Genomic DNA, 27,021 nt, shown 5'->3' with positions numbered 1-27,021 from the left:
ACAGAGACAGAAATATGCCAACCCTCATGTTAGGTGAGTGAGACAGGTGAAGGCTGAAGACAAAAGGTAGCCATTTGAACTGACTGACCAGACTCAGGGCCGGCTCTAGGATTTTTGCCGCCCAAAGCAAACACAATTTTGGCCGCCCCCCCCCCCCGTTTTTTTAATTACCCCACCCCCGGCCCCGCCTCAACTCCGCCCCTTCCCTGCCTCCTCCCCCCAGGCTCTCTCAAGCCTGGATGGGAGGGGGAGCAGCGGCGCGCAAAACAGCTGTTTCGCGCGCCGCAGCCGCTCGTGATCTGGGAGGGAGGGCGAGTAGCGGCGCGCGAGCGGCAGCAGCAGCGGAGGTGAGCTAGGGCGGCCGGGGCACATTTTTAGGGGCGGCATTCTGGCGCCGGCCATGCCGCCCCTAAAAATGTGCCGCCCCAAGCACCAGCTTGTTTTGCTGGTGCCTAGAGCCGGCCCTGACCAGACTCACTGCTCTACTCCCACAACATAGCTTCTGGTTACACAGTAGGCCAGCCCTCCTGTGACACCCACTGCAGTACAAACAATCTAGCTTTTTTTAAAGGGTTTAGTAATTTTTCTCTACATTAATCTAAAGATCTGAACATATTATGATTGCTATATTTTAGTGATAAAATAAATATTTTCCCTGCAAAGGATCAATTTCCTTTATTAGATTACATTTTAGACCGCCTTGTTGAGATTAAAAATCACTTTTATATTTGTATGTGCAAGAATCTTGCTGTTGTGATTTATGTGTCTATAAAAGCCATATATACTATGATATACAATAAGCCAGGCATGCTGTAGCACTAAATTTTATGCTGTAAAGACTACTGATGCCTCAGGCTTTTATGGACGAGATGATACATGAAGCTGCACATGAGGAGATTACATATTAGTTTCTTAATTGACTTTAAATTACAACAAGGGTTTTGTTGAGTGTTTGTTTTTTCAAATGCTTGGCAACCTAGCAACGAGCAAACATATGCAACTGTGAATGTAAAGAACCCATCAACTAGCTAAATTCACATCTCTACAAAGAATGGAGCAGTATATTTTATATATGAATTTGCAAATGTATAGTTCAGATCGTTTCAGCTATTCCATAATGAATCCTTCTCAAATGGCCACAATTAGCATATAAAAATTTGTTACTAACTATCTGATACTTGGTATATCTTTCCTCAGGTAGGGAGGGAGTCAATCATTTACAGAGTTTGAAAAATTCAGTTTAGTCTTGTTTACACTATATTCCTTTTCACCTCTTCCAACATTTCACCAATTTGATACAGGTCCGGATGTGTATAATTCAAAAGCAACTTCAGGTTGCCACAAGTGAAATCTGAAGTGTGCTTGTTTCATAACAGTTTAATCACTTGGGGGGAAAACAAAAAAACAAAAAACAAACAAACAACAACAAATGAGATATCACAACTTGATGAAGTGGTTGCTACACAAATGCAGTAACTCTTTATGATGTATCACATTTTATTGCACACCTTTCAGAGGCAATATCTTTGACTGGGTAAACGGGATTTAAAAATAATTCGAAAGATTTGTTTCCATAGGACCAATGCTGAGGGTACCCGGATGGGAGATTGTACCAATAAGAGACAAATATAGACAATTTTCATTTCCACTCCATATTATGTTGTCCTTGCTACCTTTCTGAAACACACTTTATCTTTTTTTTTGACTATCAAATATATTTGGCACAAAACGATTCTCTTCCTAGTTTCTTAAAAAAGCAACTTTCAACTGAAGAAAAAATAGTGAATTATAGATCTTAGCAACAGTAAGACAAATTCCTATAAGCGAGTATAAATAGTTTTCTTTGAAGTTGATTTTCAAAGGGCCAGGTGGATCCTTCACACTGAAAAACCTGCAGAAGCAGGCTGACAGTGAGTGGGGTCAGAGAGAGAGGAGACAGAAGACAGAAAACTCCATGAAGGGAACCTTGAACAGTTTCCCTGAGATTGTCGTCAGGGAAGGGATGCCCAAAACCTGAATATGCCCTAGTATCTGTTGGGGGCAAGGACTAAAGGACCATCTTATGCACAAGCCCTCAGGCCTTCCACACTGGATCTGGAGCTCTACACCCAGATTTCCTAAGCTCCCTGTGTGACGGAGACTTTTCTGCCCACTATTGTCCCTGAAACACAGAAAGGGACAGTTTGCATTTCGACACTTCTCCCCACAGCGACAAGGGCTAGAAACTCTTTTAAAAATGGAAGTGAGATTCTCATGTAATCACATGACTCCTGGAACTGAGGTTTTAAGATATATACACACACACACACACACACTCTCTCTCACACACACACACACACACACACACACAGTGAAACTAGCAATAAAACTGGTAGAACTGGCAACACTGAGCTTCTTCCCCAGTCCACAATCTTCCCATGAATGGAACTAGGGGAACTTCTGTAATTTAGGCAGCTAACTAGAGCTGGTTGAAAGTTGTTTCCTCTCAGACTATGCTCATTCAATGAAATATAAACATTTAGCATGTATCAATATTATCAAAATTTTCAACTGAAAAATTATCAAAGCACTTCATTTCAACAAGGTTGAAGTGATTCATTTCAACTATCATTTTGATTATATTATATTTGTTATATTATTTATAATATATGAAAATGAAGCTCTTTGATAAGGTAGCTTCAATATTTTCAATATAAAATAAAAATTCTGAAAAAAATTTTAGGACATTTTAAAAATTCAACATTTTGTTTCAATCAGGAAGAAATGAAAAATTTGAAAATGTTGGAATTTCCCACAGAACTGAAATTCTGAGTTTTGATCAGTTCTACAACTAACATCTCACCCCTCCAAAAAGTCAGGGGGAGAGCCATGCACAAAACATGGACATGATTTTGTCCATGCCAGAGGACACAGCCAACTTCTATTGAAGTCAACCGAAGTTTTGCAATGGACTTCAGTGAGAGCACGTTACGGCGTGGGTGTAGGTGTGTAGACCATTCTAGTTTGTAGACAAATGTCCAACTGCTGCCCACTCCCATACAAATGGGATTAATCATGTAAAACAAGAAGATTTTGGCCCAAAGTTATAAGTAACCTGGATTAGCAAGCAACAATATATTTATCTTAATTTGTGAAAATTACATTTAATTTGACTTCGGTAAATTGACCTCCAATTTTATACCAGCTGCAATTTCAACAATTTTACTTGAAATGTATTAATTAGATTTGAATATAAAAATAGTGAATAAACTAAAATTCTTGTACAAATCTTGAAAAACTTCTTGAGTAAAGTGAAACATATACTCTGAAAATATAATTTCAGGGAAAGCCAATAATTTAAACATTTAAAAGACACCATGGCAATGAATAAAAGATAAAGCCGGAAAATTAGATTTCAAAAATTACACAAGCCCAGTTCAACAAATTCTATACACTCAAATGTTTTTTAAAAAATCAATATCGTAAAGTATATTCATTCACATTTCAATTAGACTATTTACAAAAAGGTATTTGTTTGAGTAAAAAGTGATCTATATGAGTACTTGTTTCCATAGTTATTTTTATAATTAAATTGAACAGTAAAACAAACAGTCTTGAGTAATTTTGGCATTTAAGTTTCAAGCTACAACAACAGATTCTCTTTCCAGAAGTTTTTAGCTTTGGATAATTTAATATAATTTTCCACTTTTACAAAAAGATTTCCAACTGCATTTCATATGTTTAGACAGTTATCATTATCATCCAAAATGAGGTTATTTTCTCCACATACATGAACTGAGTCCATTAGTGATACAAAAAGGAAAAAAAATTATATAGATAGAATTTATTCTAGATTTCCCCCTCCCACGGCCCCAATTTGGCAATGAAACATTTGCAGAGAAATGGATCATATAAGTGGTTGTGAATCTTACCCAGAGATTAATTTATCTTGCATTATAGAATCTCTTTACAATGTATATGAGTAACATGACCTAAATACTGATTGTGGGGAGATTAGTAATTTAAGATGTACAACAATGCAAATAGTTCCAATTGAAAATGACAACAGAAAAAAAAACCTGAATTCCAATCTTCTTGCTCAAGAGCCCACACACAGTTAGTTACATTTTGATACACTGACTACAGAAGTGCTCCAGTCTGATCAGATGTTTAATTGAGCAGTGGTACACAAGTGCCTCCACTGGGGATTTGACATATTGCCTCAAAAAAAAAAAAAAAGCAAAGGGATTGAGGTATAATTTCTACAGAGTGATCATATCAAGATTTTCCTTTCTCCTCAGAAAGAATGACCGATATGCCTAACTCAGAACTAAGAAGATCATAAACACCATGTTGGTACAAAAGCCACATTTACAAGTCACAGAAACAAACTTTTATTCTGTATGGCAGTGACATCAAGAGCGTAATATAGAAGATAACAATTACTGTCTCCTATGTCTCTTCCAATGGTTAACTATATACACATGCCCACACACACAGATATTTGAATTGATATAGGAGATGGATTATATTCATCTTAAAATTTAATTTAGTTTTGATATATGTTATAAACAATGACTAAGGACCAAACAACCTCCTAGCTATACCATAAATAGGCTTGGCAGAATTCATTTTTTATTTTTTTATAAAATTTAAATATAAAAATATAATTATCTGATAGATAATATTTAAGTTTACTTTTAAGCATATTTTTAGATTTTTGATTAAATAATTATCTGACCACCCTCCCATAATTTGTGAAAATTTAAATCACAACTGTGAAAATTGAAATGACAGTAGACACATTCAAAAAGTTAAAGCTTTATAACCATTAAAACACAAATTGTCAACATCACATGTCAAAATCTACAGAGTAAATATCCTTAAATAAAACTCTAATAAGTTGTCAAGCACATTTTTCTTGCTTTGCCTTCTCCCTTCCCCCACATAACCAAACCATCTTCAAATCCTGCAGCTGCTTCTTGCACATAATCTACAAAATCAGTTGGTTTTCCAGTGTCCTGCACTCATCTTGGTCCTTATTATCTCGACTATTGTGACCTCTTACTCTGGCATCCCTGACACCTTCATAGCCCTTCTGCAGTCTACAGAAAACAGCTAACTAAATTATCTTTCTTGTCTGATACAGTCAACATACACCACCAGCATGAATCCCTGCACTGGTTCCCCTCCTCTTCTGCAGCTTCATTATCAAGCACCTTGCAATAGCATTCTGGGCTCTGCATCACTGCTTTCTCCTTACTTATCTACACTAAATTTTCTTATATGTTACCCCCAACTCACCGTCTCCACTCTGCCTATCTATACTGCCAACCTTGACCCCTGTTCAAGCACCGTCACTGAAAACCAACATTTCTGAATTCACATTAAATTTAAGTAGTGCACTGCTGCAGAAAGTCACTTTTTGTTCTTTATATTATTTTATGAGTAAGCCATTGTATGAGTGAGCAGATTAATAACTAAGTGTTGCAACACATATTTGTAAAATCATTGGATTCAAACTGCCTCAACTCTCACTGGAACCTTTCACTTACTTGAAGTGATGTATTTTACTGGAATCTTTGGTTTAGGATTTGAAATTAAATTTCAGTAGCGCACAAGACGACTTCATAAATACAGATACTAGCGGTTTAATTGCTTATTTTTTTAAAAAAAAGTTTGCCTTTTGTAGCATGGTAACTTTTTTTTTTTTTGCTGCAAGCAATAAACCTAATATACTAGAAGATCAAAACTATTTGAGAGACACATGTAACGGACAGGCTCCATCACTGTTTGCTTGTGGGGCGGTGTTAGGGTTGCCAACTTTCTAATTTCAGAAAACTAGACACTAAAGCAGGAGCGCCGGAACCTCCCCCTCCTCTGCCTCTTCCTCCAAGGCCTTGTCCCTGCTCCGCCTCTTCCCCTGAGGCCCCACCCCGTTTGCTCCTCTTCACCCCTCCCCTGTCACTCGCTGCTCTCCCCTCTCCTCCTTCCTCGTCGCTCCACCCTCTCCACCTCCCTCCTGCCGCCAGCTGGCCTCACACTGCTCTGGGACTGGGACACAGAGCCTTAATGCCCACAAGATGCGGGCAGGAGGCAGTGACAGCTGAGAAGGGGCTGACGCAGATTGATGAGCAGGGGCTGGCGCCTCTCCATCACATACCCCCACAGTACAGTACATCTGAACGGACACTATACAGGTTCCCTTGTGCCTGGACTTTCTGGTCGAAAACCGGACACCTGGCAACCCTAGGCGGTGGTAAATTATTTTCCAAGATCTGCAATAAAGGCATCTCCATTTACTTATTTAACCAAAGGAGTGAAGACTGAGGTGTCCATTTTGTTACACGGTTACAGACTTAGCATTGATTAAATACTGAAAGGAAAAAATGTGATGGGATAATGAGAGACTGATGAAGAGTAGGCCTGGAGGAAATTGATTAACCTAGAAAAGTACCCTTATTTTACCAAATCCTTCTCCAAATCCCTAATATGAGAATGACACAGAGAAAGAGGAACTAGTTTCAGTGTACACAGTAAAGAGCATTTCTCCATTCTTATACATGCAGTAGAACTAAAAGTAAAAACACTTTTTACTCTTAAAGAGCAATAGCCTCTAAAATGAAATTACCTCAGATTACTGCAGGTCCCAAAGAAACAAACAGCACCATCTTGCAGTTGGGCAGTACCACATTGAACTGAGAGCAGTACAGTGCTTAGTGTTCACAAGTTATAATAAATTCTGATGGGAGAAATTAAGTACTGCTGATTCCATCTGAATAAGCAACTGCAATTCCCTGCCATGTCTTGAGTTTTTCTTTAAATTTTCTTTTCCTCTACCACCTCCTTTTTGATTGCTAAATGCTGTTTTATTCTCTTGCATCCTTCAGGCTAAGTCTTGGTTCACATATGGTTCCTAATTTTTATTTTATTTTATTTTATTTATTTAGAGGATGGAGAGAGTCATGGAGGGTGGATTGGTTAAAAAAATGGATACAGAATTAAGGGTCCATTAAAACTACCCCTTGGAAAGGATATTTCAAGTTAAGACCCTCTAATACAGTGCTTCTCAAAGCCGGTCTGCCCCTTGTGCAGGAAACGCCCCTGGCGGTCCGGGCCGGTTTGTTTATTGGCCACGTCCGCAGGTTCGGCCCATCGCGGCTCCCACTGGCCGCGGTTCGCCGCTCCAGGCCAATGGGGGCTGCGGGAAGCGGCGCGGGCCGAGGGATGTGCTGGCCGCCGCTTCCAGCAGCCCTAACCCCATTGAAATTAAATGAGAATTAGGCTGCTAATTCCCTTAGACTCCTTTAGCAATATTCAGGCAGACTGGGATTTTCAGAGATTCCAGTGGGAGTTGGGATTGTTACAATTAATACCTGTGTTTATTGCATATGTTCAGTGATTTAAAATTTGTTGATCAGTAGCATGATAAAGAACATGTTTTCCCCAAGAAACCACCATCCTAACTGGTCTCTTTTCGTTACTCTTCACAATGAACCTGTGCACTCTACAACACGCAGTTAATACAATAAAGTGGATCCACCACATATGATCATGTTGCATTACTCTGCAAACAAAATTGTTTCAATAATATTTTGGCTTGTTTTCCATAACATGTTCTTAAATAACTGGTTATTTTGGGATTTTATTCACAAAAAGTGGTGGTCAAGCCCTGAAATTTGATAAAACAGAAATTTTCAATTATTTTTACTTTAGGTTCCTCATAAAATACAAACCTAGAAACTTCAATAACTCAAGAGGGCCAAAACTACTATACCAAGCTAAGAAAACAGAGATACAAAAGGGACTGACACTGTAAGCTCAGAGGCCTTTAACCTTTCCAGAATTCTGTAACTCTTGCAGGAGTCTGATTTGTCATGCCTGCCCCCAAGTCTCACCTCACTTTAAAACTATTTGCTTACAAAAGCAGACCTAAAAATACAAAAAAGTGTCACAGCACACTATTACTGGAAAATTGCTTCCTTTCTCATTTTTACCATATAATTATAAAATAGGTCAATTGGAATATAAATCTTGTACTTACATTTCCGTGTATAGTATATAGAGCAGTATAAACAAGTCATTGTCTGTATGAAATTATAGTTTGTACTGACTTGGCTAGCTTATTGTAAAACTAGGCAAATATCTAGATGAGTTGATGTACCCCTTGGAAGACCTCTACATACCCCTGGTTGAGAATCACTGCTGTAGCTCATACGCAACTATAACAAACATTTAAGCATCCGTAAATGGAGAGGAAAAGAAAACTATTTCCAAAAGGATTCTATGCAAAATGCACAACATTATAAGATCAGCTCATTGTAAAGTCTGATGTAACTTTAAGAAAATAGTACCTGGGATGTTGATTGGGGGAAAGAGAAGAGGAAACTAAAGTTCACACTGAGGTTAAAACTAAGGAAAACAATATGGAAAACTATAATGAAATCCTCTCTGTTGCAATAGTGGAAAATCTATACAAAAACAGTATGTGAGTGGTATCTGACACCAGTAAAAAAGAATTTCTAGTACAAGCTAAGATCTTTGCTGGAGAGTATGTGATCAAAAAAGGCACACATTCTTCCACATATGGTGATCCTGCCACCAGCAAGCAGCAATACTGAGAAAGAATTTGAACAAATGTGTTTAAAAAAGGTACTAGAAACCCTCTGTATCTATTATACATACTATATTAGAAGCTTAAAATAGGCTACTTTAATAACAGATCTACTCAAAATAAATGGTTTGTCCAACTTCAGTAAGAATTTTGCACTTCTGACAGTCAGGCCGTAAGAATGAAATACCATGACGTGAAAAAGTAGTAGCACTAACAATTCTGTGATGGTGTAGTGGTATGTGGGTAATTTTAACAGGGATTTCAATATCCATCGCAGTATCATTTTTTCCTTTAGAAACATCAATAAAATAATGTTGATTTCTCTCTCTCAAATAATGTCATATATAATTAAATCCATGTCATTTTAACACCTTCTGTACCTTCCTTTACAGACAATTGCATGGCCTAGCCCAAGCGTGTAGTCAGTTAAATGAACTGAACAACACACAATACAGAATGCAAACACTGCCTCTTTTACATAATATAAACTGTTGAGAGACAGATGCAGTTAACCCAGCTGAGAGTTATTTCTGATACCTCAGAATACTTGAGAGTAAAAAATTATAACCTATAATTAAAAAACTAAGCAAGGAGGTATGTATCTTCTACTTAGGAATTTAATTTATTTGACTGTTACAGGAACAGTAAGTAAAGGAGACTAATGATGACAGCTTGATTTATGAATTTTGACATTTTAAAAAATGGGATTACATTACAAAAAAGAGGAATTCTAAACAAGTCAGATCTTGCTCTTATTTTCAGGTTGAGCAGCCTTCAAATCAGCCAGGTAGACTTCTCAAAAGCCAACAATGTTATAAAAAAAAAATTAAACTAATTTATTAGACAAAACAGACAATATTTTATTTTTTTTAATTTTGTTTGTAAGTTTACACCTTACAAAAGATGCACCTGAAGTATATTTTCTATCCACACAAGAAGACTCTTCCTCTACTCTGAATCAATGGAGAAGTTAAATTTAGGGAAGCGTTATTGTCAGCTATAACTGTAAAATGATATGCATCTCAAAACTCAGAACCTACATTCCTTAAGTAATCTTTCCTCTGAAAGAAAAAAAAAAAGTATTGATTTCTTTCTATGGAGAGAGTTATTTGCAAAATTAGAGCAATCCCATTCAGGTAGGCATGTGCCTGGCATTGATGTCTAATGCTTTTGGTAATCAAGACTTTTTTTCCCTTGCCTAAAGAATAAAATTGTTTTGAGTCAAACCATTTTCCTGCCCAAGAAATCTCATTGCCTGCCTGCATCGCAGTAGAGCCAAGTACCTAAGAATACAGTCAGGGTCTGAAGTTTACTGACCACTCTCCTTTTATACAATTCTTATGGTTATTTCCATGTGTCTACAAAAAGCATAAGAATCCCAGCAATTATGACTACTGGCCATGTACTCTGCAGAGGGAAGGAAGTTATGTTAACATCATCTACTTCTAAGGCATCTTCTTAAATTCACATTTGTAATTAATGTTTTGTTTTATTAGTTAAAAGCTGCATATTGATTAGAGCTGGTCAGAAAATTTTTACTGAAAAATGAGAAACATTTTTGACTTGTTTCAATATTGACATACTGCTTATACTAATTGTCAACGGCTTTTTGGAATGCCCAAACAAAAACTCCATTTGAGATACGGATTCCCCTTTCAAAATGAATATATTTTAGCAAAGAAAAAGAGAAAACAATGGTGTTCACACCACAAAAAAATGCACTCTTAATAGAGAAGAAAGAATTAATGGGAGATGGAAAATGAACTACCGTGACACTCTTTAGATGATGTCCCTGAAAATGGACAGGGTAATGTTGATGAAGATAAATAGTTGCTATCCATGATGTACTTGTTCCTTTGCTGAACAGAAGACTTTAGTTTCTAGAGAGTAACTTTCCTTAGCATCATATTCTTTTGTCAAGAAAGTTCCAACTCAGGACACAGAGAATTTTCTAGCTATATGCAACAGTTGAACTTGGCAGTTCTCTTCTGTGCTACTATGCAGACAGCTGGAGTGAAACAAAAAGCCAACTTTCTACTGAACAGGCGGTTGGGGTGAAGGGCTGGGGCTCCATTGTGTTAGGCACTGTATAATCACAGAGGATAGCTGCTGCCCCAAAGACTGTATAATCTTAAAAAAAGTCAAAACCAACAGATACAGAATAAATCATTTATACTCAGTTTTCTCTTTGCAGCACAGACTCGCCGCCCGCATGTCCAACCTGCCTGTCAAACATCTCTTACAGTCCTTGCTCTACCCAAGCACTCCCCTTCCTTCCTCACAACCTCCCAAGTAAGGGACACTCAGTCTCATTCTGTGAGAGAGAAAGCAAAAAACACAACTCCTCCCTTCCCCCCCTTCCACAAAAACACCCAAGGTGTTTGAAGGTGGCTCTTGGCAGGTTCCCCTCCCGAGAAAGTTCCCAGGGGTGGAGACAAGTGGCCCACAGGGCTCAGCCTGCCCCCTGGTGTCCTAGATGTGGCATCTGACTGCTTCCCCTCCCTGCAGCAGGGGCTAAGTGGGCGGTGAGCCCCACCAGACTATTTAGGTAAAAAGGAGTTTTCACTCCTTGCACAGGTTTGAACTTTGCATATATGTCTGTTGCTGCTCAAGCTCTACCAGCACTGAGTAAAAACATTTGGATTTATATCAGACATGTTATATCAGTCAACACTCACAATCAGTGATATCCTGCACAGCCATATTTTTAGTGACCTGAACTGCAAATTTGGTCCGAGACTTTTTTCTTACAACACTTCACCTACGCAGCTTCAGAAAAAATATAATTAGGGTGGCTAGCCTGCCAACAACCTGCTTTAATAATCACATCTCATTTTACAACTTAAATCTCTGCTTTTTCTATGTCTTAAGAACTTATCACAATAGCAAAAAAAAAAAAAAAAAAACCTATGAAGAAGAAGAGATGTAAACAATACATTCCTAAGAACAAGCCCCAGAAGGTTTCCATCAGAATGATACCACAGAGCTAACACCATACTTCTTTCCACAATGGAGGGATAAAAATAAGTTTTCTGAAAACTAAACTACAGGTTTAATACAAGATGCAGATGCATCAAAGTAACAGCAATAATTAATTTTTCCACTCAGAAGTATTGTCCCAAAATTTTCCACCATTGCCAATATAAATCACCTCTTTAATCCCTTGTCCTAGCTACTTGCATAGCAGGTGAGAGGATGGGTGAAGGAAGCAGTTTCTGCAGAGTCACTACCCACCTCCCTCCCAGCCTGTGTAGATGGGCATTGCTTCAACTCTGCCCCCAGTGCACCAGGCAGCAGAGCTGCAACAGCACACTGGGAGATGTAGTCCGTGCCAGGTATAGGCGCTGGTGAAGGGTCTGTCTCCCATAGAGCAAGAGGAAATGGGGAGGTAGATTCTGACTTGAGTCACAAATCACTCAGCCTTGTTCCTGGGGCAGTGCAACTGCACTGGCCATACACATGGCTAAGACAAACTACCATTTACCAATGAGAGCTAGTGCGTGTATGTCTCCTCAAACTGGCAATGGAAGTACAAGCATTCCCAAGGAAACTGCCTTTGATATTTAGTTGTTCAGTGTACTGTTGCCTTGATATTACCTCCATCCAAACAGCATTACAACACACTGTTCCAATGAAAAAACTATACTGGAAAAGAAATCCTTCTCCACAGGTGGCAGAACCTGAGGCTGTGACCACAAAATAAGAAGTGGAGGACCAGATACAAACAGCCCAAGTAACAGTAGACAGACTCTACTTGGCAATGTGGAATTAGATTAGCTCATCTCACATGGAACACTCATGAGCGGTCAGATAATAGCTATGGTCTCTGCTGACATAGGCCTGATTTAAGATGGAGATAAAATGCTCTATATTTCTTTACTAGTCCTTTGAGCTAGCCATTATCCCATGCTTTTTATTTTCTATCCCATTTATTACTTTTCTGGAAATTGTTAAACCCTTTAACTTTATCTAAGACAATATTGAAATAAAGGAAATAATCCTGAATTTGCTCAAACAAACCGTCTGACTGACCCTAAGAAACAGTCACCTCTAGCCCTCATGAGCCAGAGGGAAGGCTACCATGACACCAAGCTCGTCATCAGAAGATGTGTCATCAGAAGCAAGCTCTCCATAAACGAAAACACACCAACTTAAAGCAGCACCAGCCCCTTCCATAATAGATGCAAAACTTGCAGACATATCTCCACTGCAATGATGATCAGTATTCCCCACAACACACTTTTCAACACATCTCCACATCTCCTTTGTTGTGATAAGCATGTGTAGGACCCAGAGATCTTGAACAGTGTGTTGTGGAGGATTATTATGTGTTAGGAGCCCTTTGATTAATTTACCTTATGGTGCAATCTGTCCAATTCTGGAAAGGTTTACAACATAATGCATTTAAACATTACAATATTTTTCATAGAAGGCCTACTTGCCTGCAGCAAGAAAAGCAGGTTCACATCTGGATGAAAATCACATCTTATGCAACACTCAGGAAAGGATTTAATGACTAAAAGTAGGCAGCTGCCCCCTCACTTTCTTTTCATTGTTCTCACTCCATAAAGAAAAGCTAATTTTCCCTATATGGGACTGGCTCCTCAACAGAGTCAGAGGATTCAATATGAGGAGGTATGTAGACTTACCTGCATCTCAAAAATGGAAGAAAGTTTTAGGAGAGAGAGGCAATAGAGAGGCCAACTAAACTGGATTTTTGTTTGTTTTTTAAAAATCAGCTGGGTTTTAACTTCCAGAAGCTTTTTAAGAACTGTAGTCAGATGTGAAAGGGGCAAGAAGAACTAAACATTGGCTTTGAGAGAGAGAGATGGACAGAAAGCACGAGGATAAAATTGAAGTAAAACATGTTAAACACACACAAAAAATAAAGCCAATTATGGTAATTACGTGATGTGGGTTTCTTTCATAATTCTGAAGCAGTCCAGCAACATTCTGCTTCTGCCCTCCTAATACTAATTTTAACCTCTACTGTAGATTAACTATATTATTTAGTCATAAATCACACTCAAGTGAGTGTAGCTGATCATGCAAGAGACTACATGGAAACAATCCTACCTTGTCTTGGTTTTCCTTATTCTTGTAACACAAATTTCCAATCAATCGAATGAGGTGTGATTTAAAACCCACAGCTGGATGTGAAATTTCTCCCTCTCCTGTCATAGAATGTGTGGCAGTGAAGATATTTGCAGTCTGTTTCCCAGCCAGGTGAGTTAGCCGCAAAGTATCTACATAAGGAAGCAAACAGACATTTTAATACATTACCATATTGGGAACATCACTGCTTTTGATAGCGTGGTGCAATTTTCAAAACACTAACATTTCTATAAAAAGCAACAGAGAGTTCTGTGGCACCTTTAAGACTAACAGATGTATTGGAGCATAAGCTTTCATGGGTGAATGCCCACTTCGTCGGATGCATGTAATGGAAATTTCCAGGGGCAGGTATAAATATGCTGGCAAGAATCAGTCTGGAGATAAGTGTTCTCCTACAGGTTTTTGTATACTGCTTCAAGTTTCTTCATGAGGTTGATAGAAGAAACCTCATGGCACCTTTAAGACTAACAGATGTATTAGAGCAACCTCATGAAGAACCTCAACCTCACGAAAGCTTATGCTCCAATACATCTGTTAGTCTTAAAGGTGCCACAGAACTCTGTTGCTTTTTACAGATCCATACTAACACGGCTACCCCTCTGATACTTGACACCATGCAAGGCACTGCATTTAGCCGTATGGAATGGAAATCTATCAACCTCATGAAGAAACTTGAAGCAGTATACAAAAACCTGTAGGAGAACACTTCTCTCCAGACTGATTCTTGCCAGCATATTTATACCTGCCCCTGGAAATTTCCATTACATGCATCCGACGAAGTGGGCATTCACCCACGAAAGCTTATGCTCCAATACATCTTAAAGGTGCCACAGGACTCTCTGTTGCTTTTTTACTGATCCAGACTAACACAGCTACCCCTCTGATACTTAACATTTCTATATAATTCTAGATTTTTCAAGAATGTTGGAAGAACATCAGTTTGCCAATTTTGTTTGTTTGTTTGTTAATTTTTGTGCTAGGGTTAGATTAAGACAGCCCTGAAGCTTCTCACACTTATTTGATTTTGTAGTTCAGACACAGAGTCATAAGGATGAGTCCAATTTTCCACACAGGCATCAGAGCCATTAGTGGCTGATGATTCGGACACTCTTATTGATGCTATCCCTTTGTAGTGCTCGGTTTTCAATTCTTTCAAAGCAGAGACTTCTCTGGAACATTGAGGTTTTCCCTCAAACTGCTGCTAACAAAAAACACTTAACTGTCAAGTTAACATTGTTATTCTTAGGCTAAGAAACAAATTGGAGAACAGAATCCATTGCAGTAGTCCTATTGGCTAGCAGTGCCTGAGAACTATAACGGATCACACATGGTTGCAATGTTCTAGTCTGCAGTTGTGTTTAATTAGTCTGGAGAGAACTGCGCAGAAAAATCAGACAAAGCTGCTAGTGAAACAAGTATTGGCATATTAACTGGTGAAACTGCTGTATTGATCTCCAACTCCTTGTAATTCTCCTTCTGTGCTGAAACAGTTAAGCATGTGTTAAGGAAGTACAAGTGGATATTTTGTGATTCTTCAAGACATACATAGATGTAAGTGTATTTAAGTGCCCTTACTTAATGGAAGTAGTAAATTATGTATTTGAATTTAATCAGAAAGGTTAGCTATAGGTAAGTGTAGGAGCAGAGCACACTAGCAATCCTCTTCCCAAAGGACATTTAGAATATCAGTGTATATAAGCTGAGTAGTATCAGTCTACAAGTTCAAATTAATACGCTGAATGAATGATTTCCTTAAACTGACATCAGACCTTTACGAGCTGTGTTGAAGGCTGCGTGCAGCAACATCAGACTCAGCTAAAACGAAGAGTTTTGGGGGTAGAAGTCATCACTTGCACACCACTTTCTCCCTTTTGCCTGAGGCGAGGGTCTCTCCTCACTGGCCTGGCTTCTTTTTATTGTGTAAAAATCTTTACTTTTATGGGGAGGCTTGTTTTAAACTGAACTTTGAAGTAACAATTTGATTAATGAGAACTTTTATTCAGTACCTGGAAGTCAAAATAAAGAATACAATAAGTGACAGATGGGAAAGTCCTATTTTTATTTTTGGAGGAACTCGTTAAACACACAATCAGACAGTGGAAGAAAATGAAGCCGTCGTCCTTCACAAACTCATCCCATACAAATAGGACTGTTGAGAGACAGATAAAGGCTCTGCTGGGCAAACAGAGCTAACTGCACTCTGAGCAAGTAGAGCAGCAGAACTTCCAGAGACAAATCAAACATTTGAAAATGTAGATTAATAATTCACTGCTTTTTATTTATTTATTTATTTTATTAAAAGGTCAATCATAATTACCACCAGTTGTGAAAAAACTCATTTTCATATACAGTGCAGAATACAGTTTTGAACCAGTAGCTGGAAAGCAGTAGCATTTATTAACTCACCCACAGCTGTCTCAAGCAAACCAGGACAAGTTTGCAGATGTTCCAGTTGTTCATTGTTCGATGTCATTTCACAAAGAACATCAAGAAGCCGAATTGTAACTATTGCTTCCTGTGAAGAAAGGCAACATTTCTGAAATCATGAACACACAAAATATATTATTGTTCATAAACATGAATCTAAGATCAGAAGGTCTACTGAAAAGCATGAGCTATCAGCAACATATGGCACCATGTCCATTTACTAGTTTTCCATTGTTTCCCCTGAAAATTGTTAAAGATTATATTTTCATTATAAATATATATGAACAAACAAGGGCTTCTTCCAAATAACCATAATAATTAATATATTAAATTATAATAATTTCCTCTTTACAAACTACTGTCAAACACAGTGTTACAACTTCCATGAAAGATCACAGAGAAAGCAAAATAGAGCCGTAAGGGATAAAGTTTTTATTAAAAACACAGTATTTTCCAACAGCAGAAATACAGAAAATTACAGGTTGAGAAAATCACTTCTGTATAAATGTTTTTTCTTTGAGTTTACCCAGTGCGAGTGTCCCACTTTAAAGACACAAACACTGCCTGCAAGACATCAATTTGTTATCCACAAGAATCCTGCATAATTCTGTGGTTGAATGAACTTTGGCTGCGAAAATTTACATTATTCTTGGGTAAACAGGCATTTGGGATTATAAATGCAGTATTCTGGTTAGGTAGAAAAGACAGTCTTATTTGCATATTATTTATTCAACCAGAAAACTATTTCTTGGTGTAGACTCTCACTAGCTAGGTGGATCGTATGGCACTCAGAATTACAAAATCATCACTCAGAAAAGCAAAAAAAAAAAAATATTCAGTGCGGCATGCAATGCCTAAGGACAAAACTGTGATTTTATACATAGCCCTGTGTAAAGGACAATGCATAAGCTACAAACACTCCAGAAGTAGCCGCTTGGAGACACTATGACAGAGACATCTCTGAGTTACAATTCCTTCCTTGCTTCCCTCTTACCCCGTAATTTGCTGCTGGCCTATTTCAGCAAATTATGACAGACTCTATGCTACCTTGCTTGCAGTGTTGCCAAAGTTGTGTTAGTCCCAGGATATTAGAGAAACCAGGTGGGTGAGGGAATATCTTTTATTCCAACAACTTCTGTTGGTGAGAGAGAGCAGCTTTCCAGTTAACACAGCTCTGTGTAAACTCAAAAGCTTCTCTCTCTCACAAAGAGAAGTTGGTCCAATAAAAGATATTACCTTCCCCACCTGGTCCTCTCTATGCTACCTTGATGGTGCTGGCAGATCCAGGTCTATGTCCATTCCCCACTCCTCCCTGCTCACCTGTTCAACGGGTCAACAGGCACATAGCACCTGCTTGTCTACCTGCCAGATTCACGATCCAGTTAGCCCATGCTGGAATGGAAGGGAAATTATTTCCCATTGCTTCCTTTCATTGGCATGTAGTCCAAGACACAATGTAGCCGTAAACTATTTTATACATTGCTTTCACCAGCACAAACCCAATCTCATTGAATAATTATGTGGTTTAGTGAAATGCAGTCACAACTGTATTTCAATGACAGAGAGACAGTATTTGTAACGTTTTCATCCCACATTCCCATTTTGTACTGAGACACAGTAGTTTTACTGAAAAACTCTCAGCTAATGTATGTATAAATTGTAGTCATAATAAAAGCTTATGTACTGAAGGGCAAACAAATATCTATAGATATCTGTAAATAGTATTATTGGCACAGAACTTTTAAAGACAGTTGTATGTGCAAATATATTATATTACACACAAACATACATAATGTGTTGCTCAAGCAACTCTCTAGTGAGAGCTGTGACAACACTTATTCTAAGCCACTTTTTTCAGGGGTATTTTGTCGGCAAAGATTGTTGGTACAGTTTTGTTTGGCTGACATCTGAGCTGTTGGTGTATATGTATACATAAAGCAAAACTTTTCAGATGGTTTCAATGGTTGGCAGGTGTCTCCCTATTGCCTCACCTAATATACACCACACATCCATATCTTCATTTTGCCTTTTTGGGGGGTGAAGGTGGTGTTTATCTGATGGGTAAAAGATTAAAAAAAAAAAAAAAAAAGGAACCTACAGTTATGGATTTAGGAACCTATTTAGGTATCAAAAATAAGTAGCCTGATCTTCAAAACTGCCAAATTCCCAACAGTTCTTATCGAGACCAGTAAGAGGTGTTTGGAAATTAGCACTTTTGAAACATATCTTTCCAGGTTCATTGTCTCCCACATATCCCTTCCCAGAATCCCGCAGCTCTGCATGTCACCTACCATGCACCATTTCATCCTCTGGCTCAGGCGAACAATTGCTACAGCAAGGCCTGATAGGAGGAACATGTCATTTTTATACAAGATATATTTTAATCTTTGTTCTGTTAACATGTAGAAAGAACACTTTATATAACTTAGTAACCCCTCCCCCCCTAAAAAACAAAACAAAACAAAAAACACCCTAGATACTCCTCTATAAGACCAAAACAAAACAAAAATGTGGAGTTTGTAGTACAGCTCGTTTTGGAGATCTGACTAGCCAAAATGAATTGGGAATATTTTAAAAAATTGAAACAGGAAAAGATTGGTAAAAAAATTAACTTATTTTCTGAATTTGAATAAACTTCCCAACACAGAAAAAAATCCTCTCTAGCCAGGAACAAAATAAGGCACACAAATTTGAGGGAAATTGGTATTTTTTCGGGTCTGGTGGATACAAGCTGATGGAAGTGTGGAAATGCTAAAAAACAGGCTTATAAACAAAATAAAATAATTTTAATGTTAGCTATGAAGCAGCTGCATAATATCAACTTCTGATTGGCTTGGGACAGAACGTACGTTGTCTGCAGAAGAGTGTGTTTAAAGAAAAATACTAAATTCGATTCTTTGCAGGCACTATCCCATTACTTGTAAAATAATACAACCCTTAGGCAAAAATTCAAATATTTGGAGAACTGACAAAAATACCGAGACGACTGAATTTCTATTGGTTATTCTTAGTAAACAACAAGGCACAATATTTATGGATTTATTAGGATTTTTCCCTCCTGTGTAGAGACTATTTTTCAGCTGTTCTTGCCAATCCTCTTCTTTTATTCACTTATTTGCAACTCCAATTCCAGGGCAGTAAATGATCAATGATAATGGGATTAAAAAAATACTGAAAATGACTTTTGTGTTTACATCCAAGAAGGACTTAAATTTGTGCTAGATAGGGCAACCTACTATGACAGCATTGAGAATGCTGGTCTAACTCACCTTAAAGCTGAACAAAGATCTTTTTACTGTAAAAAGCAAGCATATTTTTTTAAGAATTGAAAACACAGACTACTTAGAAAGTTACTGAATAGGATAAAAAGTTGATGGAAATCTCTCAGTATGCTTCCCTTTAATTTAATTTCAAGTTGCCATCTTTTCTGGTAGTAGTCAAGTTCTTTCACTTATCTAAAAGACCTTTTTAGTCTAACTTCATAAATTCTCCTGGGATAGGCTAGAAAGACTATTCTCCATGGATAGACTGTAGGCTCTCTCTCTCCCATTCCCAGTTTTGCTATCCACTCAACTACCACTTTCTCACAGAGGGATTTCTGAGAGCGTTATAAAAGCAGGTTTCCCACATATAACACAATATGCTTAGTATATTTTGAGTTCTTGTACACTTGTAAATATTCTAACACAAGTTTCAGACAGCTACAATACAGTTTAATAGTAATGTACAAAGGCATGATTTTTTTCATTTGCATTTCAAAATAGATTTATCACAGAAGCTTGTTCTTAAAGATTTTTTTTTAAATAAATTAGTTTGTAGTAGTATTGTTTTAATTACAAGATACTTCTTTCTTCCAACTACACTATTATATTGGAAACCAACATTTTTGACATAGTATGGTGCTCCTCCTGCTGGAAAGAAGCTGGTTATGACTTGTAAAAAAAAAAAAAAAAAAAAAAAAAGTGCGTAATTTCTTTTTAAGTCTTTTTAAACATGCTTTTTCCTTTTCTGTGAGTAGAAGTAACTGAAGTCAGTGAGTTAAAGATAATTGTACCATGGGATGTCATATACATGAGAACTCAAGAAAGCAGCAGTAGTTACAAAGTGTTTTGCTAAATGTAGGCTTGGTAAACACATTTTTTCCAATCTTCACAGGGTAAAGGGTTTTTCAGGTGTTTGTATTAAAAAAGCATTAAAAGCTAGTTGAAGGTCAGAGAGACCCAGATCTGAGGGCAATACCAATTGACATTCCATGAGCAACATAGGGTGAGAAAGTGTAAGACAGAGGAGGTATTGGTTCTCCCTGTGATAGGTGCATTTTATATTAATTACCTATGATTGTCAGGGGGTATTACAGCCATGGGGATAACTGCTGTCTGTACTTCTGGAGATGGGATTAGAGCTGTGCCATCATACTTGTATACAATGGGATGGAAAGGTGAAAGTGAAATCCCCCAGAAACGAATGCAGGAAAAGCTAGATTCGCAGAGTAATCTACCTGAAGATGGCAAAGGCCTCCTTAGCATACACCATGGGGCATGACAAGGCAGAAGAGACCCTCTTGGACACTCCTCCCTCCTCAGCACAAAGAGGAAATAAAAAGACACCCAAAAGCTAAACTCTAAATCACAATATGAAAGAGATCGTATTTATAATTAGCCAACTGCATTTTAAAAATTCACTACTTATAAGATGTTTTTAAATGGCTGCATTTGATACTTTACATATCTTAAATATGTGTAATTTGTTATCTAGTTGAGCCATTTTTGTCAAAAAACAGGATAAGGTTACAGCTCCATCTATTTTTGTTTCAAACCAATGAAAAACTAGTCAGAAATGCTATTTTTGTTCAGCAAATTTAACTTGGCTTCCAAGGTCTCTATAGAAGTAAGACTATTTGACTAAAATAAAATTCACAATTAAAAAATTAAATAAATAGGAATAGCCCTTGGTAAAACTAGAATAAGTCAAGACATCCAACTCAAACTAAAAATGACCGAAAATAACTAAGTTTTCCACCACCACCTCCTGTGATGTCAAGTACAGAGCTATCCTCTGCAAGCACCGAATTCTTAGTCAATATCATGTAGGAGTGAAAGGTCTTCTAAGGAATTCCACCCCATTTCTTGGTAGAGGCAATGCTCACTGTACAGCAGCAAATTGAGATTTTAAGAAAACCAAAAAGCTTCAAAAATTCCTGTGATCTCTTCAGCTGCTTTACTATCCAAAGGAAGTTTGAGTATATAGGCAAGAGATCATTGTGATTTTATGTACATGAACCAACCCACGTTAGCAACTTCAGATTCTAACATAGTGTTCCTGAAGTCTTACCTCATCTTCCGTATTTGCAGCAGAAGTTAATTTGAGCACATCATGACATTTCTCCTGGAAAAGGCTTGCAAGAAATTCAGCATCTTTCAAGAGCACTGCCATTTCCTCACTGGTCATTGAATTTTTCTCACTTATTTTGGCCATTATCAGTTCTAACAAAGTAATCCTGAAATTAAAATGAATAAATGAGTAGGTAAACTTGTTAACTAAATTTACAAAGCCAACTAAGGCTAACAATAGATTAAATGAACATAGTTAAAAACTGTGTCTATTAAAAAAATTCACCTGTGGTACTATCATGATGTCTGGTTTTCAAAATGCAAAGGAGCTTTAGACAGCAATTAACTTTCACCACATGTTCTGAATAATTTTTGCACACCGTTCAACTGAGACAGCCTAGCCAGAAAGGTCTAGTCAAATTGACTTTTTTTAAAATAGCCTGTTCATTTTCTACTTTTGTGCCTGACAATGCTACATAATGCTACATAATGAGTAGGGAGGGTGGAGAGAAGAAGATTAAAATCTCCCTTTAAAGTTACTTTTAACAGAATACACACATATACACAACCTAAACTACTTGACAGCATCCCTTTAAGTGTGCCTGCCCCTTCATTTACACTTTATTTTGTGTATATAATCTTCTACTAATTCCCTCCTTCCTGATAGAAAACTACAAATAAACGTGTGTGTTGAGGGGGGGAAGCGGCTCAATAAATCAATGAAAAAATATACCTTTGTCTATATAACTGTAATATAATTGCCACGAGATAGAATGTAGAAACTCTCCAGTCCACATTAATCATTAAAACTCCCATTGAAAATTATGGAATTATCTGAACTAGCACGTAAGGGAACAATAAGAAGACTGTTTATTGCAAAATGTACTTTGGTCATTTACTCTGATAATTATAGTTTAGTTTTATTTCTGATACATCAATTCACAATGCAAACTTTACACACAAAAAGGAATAAAGAAGTGTTCATAATAAATATGACACCTCACTGCAGCACTCCTGATTAAACCTCTGCTGAGAAGAGAGTGTGGATTAGCTAGGTTCTACTGTCATTCTCTCATCTTGAAAGAGTTTTCTTTATTGAGCACATTCAAGGGCAAGCTCAGAGTTTCCTTTGACTAAAATATTTGCAATTCAGATGTGAGGACTGACATTTAAAATCAAAATTAAATTTGCATTTGAACTACTCCACACAGTTTAATTTGCCAAGTGAGTTGTCACAATGAGGGGGAAAAGAGATTTTTTTTTTCCTGTGGAAAAGAATGGTCACAACTCTATTAACCCTGAAAAAACAACTGACCAAGGTAAAAGGCAGGCAGTTCTTCCTGAGTTAATCTCGATATCTCACTAATACAGTGAAGCCTGTTTTAAGCAACCATTCAAGGGACTGTGAAAATCCTTTTAATGAATGTGGTAGGGAACTGTACTCAATACATTGGGGATAAGCTGGGGTGGTCACAAGATAGGAGGTTGTCGGATATGGATCACTTCATAGATTTCACTATAAATCTGATGAGGCCCCATCACAGGATAGGTGTACCATTTAAGGATAAGGTAGGGGAACACATTCCCACACTTCCCCATCCACAAACTACCAGAAGTCATTTGCCCAATGTCCCCAACTGTGTGTGAATAATTGGTCAATTTCCATTTTCTGGGGCAACCATGCTAAAAGCGGTTTACCATAACCCATTGAAAAAAATGACCAAATTTTAGACTGAGTTTAGCTGGGTTAATGCCCCTCAAGCATATGCATGTCTAAGGAGTCAAGTCATTCACAGATTTTATGGACAGAGGGAACTATTACTATCTGACCACCTGCATAATCCATACTGTAGAATTTCACCCAGTAATTTTTGCTTCAAGTCCATAAACTTGGGTTGAACTTGAACATAGCTTTTAGAAAGACAACCAACCTGAATTTACAAAGATTTTGAGTGATGGATAATCCACCACATACCTTGTTAAATTGTTCCAGTGGTTAATTACCTTCACCGTTCAAAACATATAACTTATTTCCAGTTTGAATTTGTCTACCTTCAACTTCTAACCACTGGAGTTTATGATGTCTTTGTCTGGTAGATTAAGGCAATGTCTACTATTAGAAGTCTTCTCATGTAGGTACTTAGGAGAGTAATCAAGTGACACTTCTGAACTTCTCTTAGATAAGCTAAATAGACTGAGCTTCTTAAGTCTCTCACTGTAAGGCAGGTTTTCCAGACCTGGAATTATTCTTGTGGCTCTTTTCTCAGCTGTGATAAGGGTGACCAGATGTCCCATTTTCAAAGGGACAGTCCCATTTTTTGGGACTTTTTCTTATATAGGTGCCTATTACCCCCTACCCCATCCCATTTTTTAACAGTTGCTATCTGGTCACCCTAGCTGTGATATATTGAGGACTGTGTTGGAATTGTAAGCTATCCATTTAAGAATAGGGTGGAGCACAGAGAGTGGTTCCTGATCTTGCTTGAAGGCCAGGGGGTTGTGTGTAGAAGTGTGCAATCAGAGTCATTCTGGAAAAGGCCAACCTAAAACAGGGTGGAGTGACTGTGCCTCTGTCTCATGGAGCAGCTTGCTTTGACTCTTGCTTGTTGTGATTACTACACGTTATCATTGTAACCTTCCAGAAAGAGTACTTTATGTTTTTTATCTAACTTCTGTTTCTATGCCATGAACATAATTTGAACCTTTTCCAATACAAATTGAACCTAGTTCTTCCTGATTTCACCTTACTAGCAAGGACATCATGCAACCACTACCATAAAGAGTTCGCAACAATCAATGTAACACAGTGCTGCTTTCTAGAGTTTGTAAATGAACGATAGCATTAAAAGTGAGAGCAACCACCAGTGTTAAATCTGAAACATAGCTATTACTAGGTTCTATTCTGGGTGAACATTCAATAGTATGTATTATGCAGGTGGTCAGATCGTAATAGTTCCCTCTGTCTATAAAAATCTATGAATGACTTGACTCCTTAGACATGCATATGCTTGAGGGTATTAAACTCAGTAACCTCCTCAGTCTAAAATCTGGTCATTTTTTCAAATGGATGATGTCAATTCTACTCTGAAAGACATTCTGAAAAAATTGCATTGTAGAGTTCTATGAAAGTAAACTGAGCATATTTGATATAGAAAATATCGAGAGAAAGTGAGCCAACGTAGGTGAGGTAATATCTTTTATTGGATCAAATTCTGCTAGTAAAAGAAGCTTTCAAGCTTACACAGAGCTGTTCTTCGGTCTGGGAAAAGTATTCAAAGCATCACAGCTAAATACAAGGTGGAACAGATTAAGCATAAGGAGTTAACACACGTTGCCAGAAATAATTCAAGGTGAAATGGGCAGTTAACACTTCTGCAGTCATAGGACAAAGAATGGTCAGTGGGCCATAAACCTAGTGTCTTTATTGAGTCCATGATTTTTAGTATCTAACAAAGATATGAATTTAAGTTCCCAGTCTCATCTTTTGAAAGTATTCTGGAGGTTTCCTTTGATGGCAAGGACTAAGAGGTCAGATGCTAAGTGATTGTTTTGTGAAAAGTACTGGTCCATAGGTGATAAGGTGTTTCTGTGTGAATTCATTCGAGTGTGTAGTGATTGTCTTGTTTCATCCACACAGTTCTTAGTTGCATGGATGAGGTACACCACATGTTGTAACAAGCATGTGTAGGACCCAGAGATCTTGAAAAGTGTGTTGTGGGGAATATTAATCATTGTAGCAGTGGAGATATGTCTGCAAGTTTTGCATCTATTATGGAAGGGGCTGGTGCTGCTTTAAGTCGGCGTGTCTTTGTTTGTGGGGAGCTTGCTTCTGATGATGAGCTTGGTGAGGTTGGGGCGTTGTTTGAAGACCAGAAGATAACAGATGAGAAAAGATGACCTAAAAAGAGGTTGTTAACTGCCAGCCCTGTGAATTTAACCTCAGATCTTTCCTTCTCGTGCATCTTCAGTACTAAAGGTTCTGCAAGGTAAGTTAGGCCCTCAGTTACACTTCCCCAACAGTGATGTCTTCAAATTACACCTTAAAGGGGCTGGTACAAGTGCAACTCATCAGAACTTAAAGACGTGAAGGAATAGAATCCAGCTGACTATCCTTTAGAAATGTTGGCTCTGCAGTACTAATCAGAGTAAAAAGTAATAAAAAAAACCAAACCACTTTATTTTTATTGCTACCTGTAAGCAGATAGGACTCTGAATACAGCAAAGCAGTATGTATGCTGAATAAGGGTGATGCCATTTATACTAATTAACTTTTCAAAATAGAAACTGTTTGGTAACTGTTATACTGCTGAAAATTTTACTAAGGTTTGCACCATTCACTGTGATGTGCTTCTGTGTCCTTTCAAATAAAACCAAAACAGTAAGGTGCAAATAATTGAAAGTTCTATCAAACATCTGAAGGTTGGGTGGTTGATTGGGTTTTTTTTGTTTGTTTGTTCTTAATTTAAGAGTGAAGAGAATAAAAAACGATTAAGGGCAACTGGAAGATCTCTACAGGAATAAAAAGATTCGATATGAAGGAGAGGATTTTCCCTAAAAAAAAAAAAAACAGATAACATGATAAATATGTACACTTTAGTTTAAAAAATTCGAACATGCAATTAGTTTAGAGAACTAATTAGTGTTGTGCATGTTCTACACTGATTTGTTTTAAAGAAACGTTTCTATTAAAATTTCTGCAAAATATTTTTGAGGGTAGCTGGGGAAGTCTCTGGAATTTGGCAAAATGCCAACAGGTTTCAACTGGCTCTTAAAGAAAATCTTTCAGCATATTATTCTGGTTGGATGTTTCTGCAACAATTATCAACAGAGAAATGGTTAACACAAACATTTAAGTGTAATCATTAGTTTTCAGAGCTAGAACATCACTGAGATAGATGGGCAGTTCAGACCACTCAGAGCTACTGTTGCAGGCTATCTGCAGACTTAGGCACGCGTCACCATATTGGGTACATTCAGTTAACATTTGAATGATTTTTCTTCATAGCTATAAAGGGCAGAAATGTATTTGTTTTTTAATTGAAACTTTAGATTCTGGGGCTCATTTCCACAGCAAGCAGGGCAACTCTTTGGCAAGTGCCTCAGCATCACAAGTGCATTGGGCCCTGATTACAGAAAATACCTTGACCAGTGCAAATACTGCAGTTCTCCAATTGCATAAACTTTAGTTCTCTAAGGCAACTGGCAAGTTTTTAAGGGCCACCACTAATTTGTGTACCAACAAATGCTATCAACATAGTTAATTTCCTGTAAACAGATTTGAAATAAGTATATTTAATGTGAAATATACAGCATATACAGGTAACAGAGACAGTTTGTATGTATTTGTAAGCTTAAACTGTCATCCCAGACATCTCAATATTGCATCCCTTCTGTCCTCATCCATAAAGTCAGCTTTAACGGACACCCAAGGTGGCACCCTTGTAGTGAAGTCTCTCTGACTTGTCTCAGAATGAGACAATAATGCCCCATGCTCTGGTTTACAATGCCTCTTTTCTGTCCAGCTAATGGCAGTCAGGACATTTTTACATGCACTGG

The 27,021-nt window shown here is 37.7% G+C and overlaps 1 protein-coding gene across 1 annotated transcript in view; it reads right to left on the bottom strand.

The window, feature by feature from the left end:
- The window catches only part of ATXN10 (ataxin 10), a 189,586-nt gene that overhangs the window by 65,721 nt on the left and 96,844 nt on the right, over positions 1 to 27,021 (bottom strand). Inside the window, exons 7-9 of the mRNA XM_065423224.1 lie at positions 21,467 to 21,632; positions 16,115 to 16,223; positions 13,670 to 13,839 (exon numbers count right to left, since the gene is read on the bottom strand). Of these exons, the coding sequence (XP_065279296.1) occupies positions 13,670 to 13,839; positions 16,115 to 16,223; positions 21,467 to 21,632 (445 nt within the window). The remainder of the gene's footprint in view (positions 1 to 13,669; positions 13,840 to 16,114; positions 16,224 to 21,466; positions 21,633 to 27,021) is intronic.

Source organism: Emys orbicularis, chromosome 1, assembly GCF_028017835.1.
Source record: "Emys orbicularis isolate rEmyOrb1 chromosome 1, rEmyOrb1.hap1, whole genome shotgun sequence".
Taxonomy (NCBI): domain Eukaryota; kingdom Metazoa; phylum Chordata; order Testudines; family Emydidae; genus Emys; species Emys orbicularis.
The sequence above is the reverse complement of the archived record's forward strand: the minus strand, read 5'-3'. Positions and strand labels throughout refer to the sequence as shown.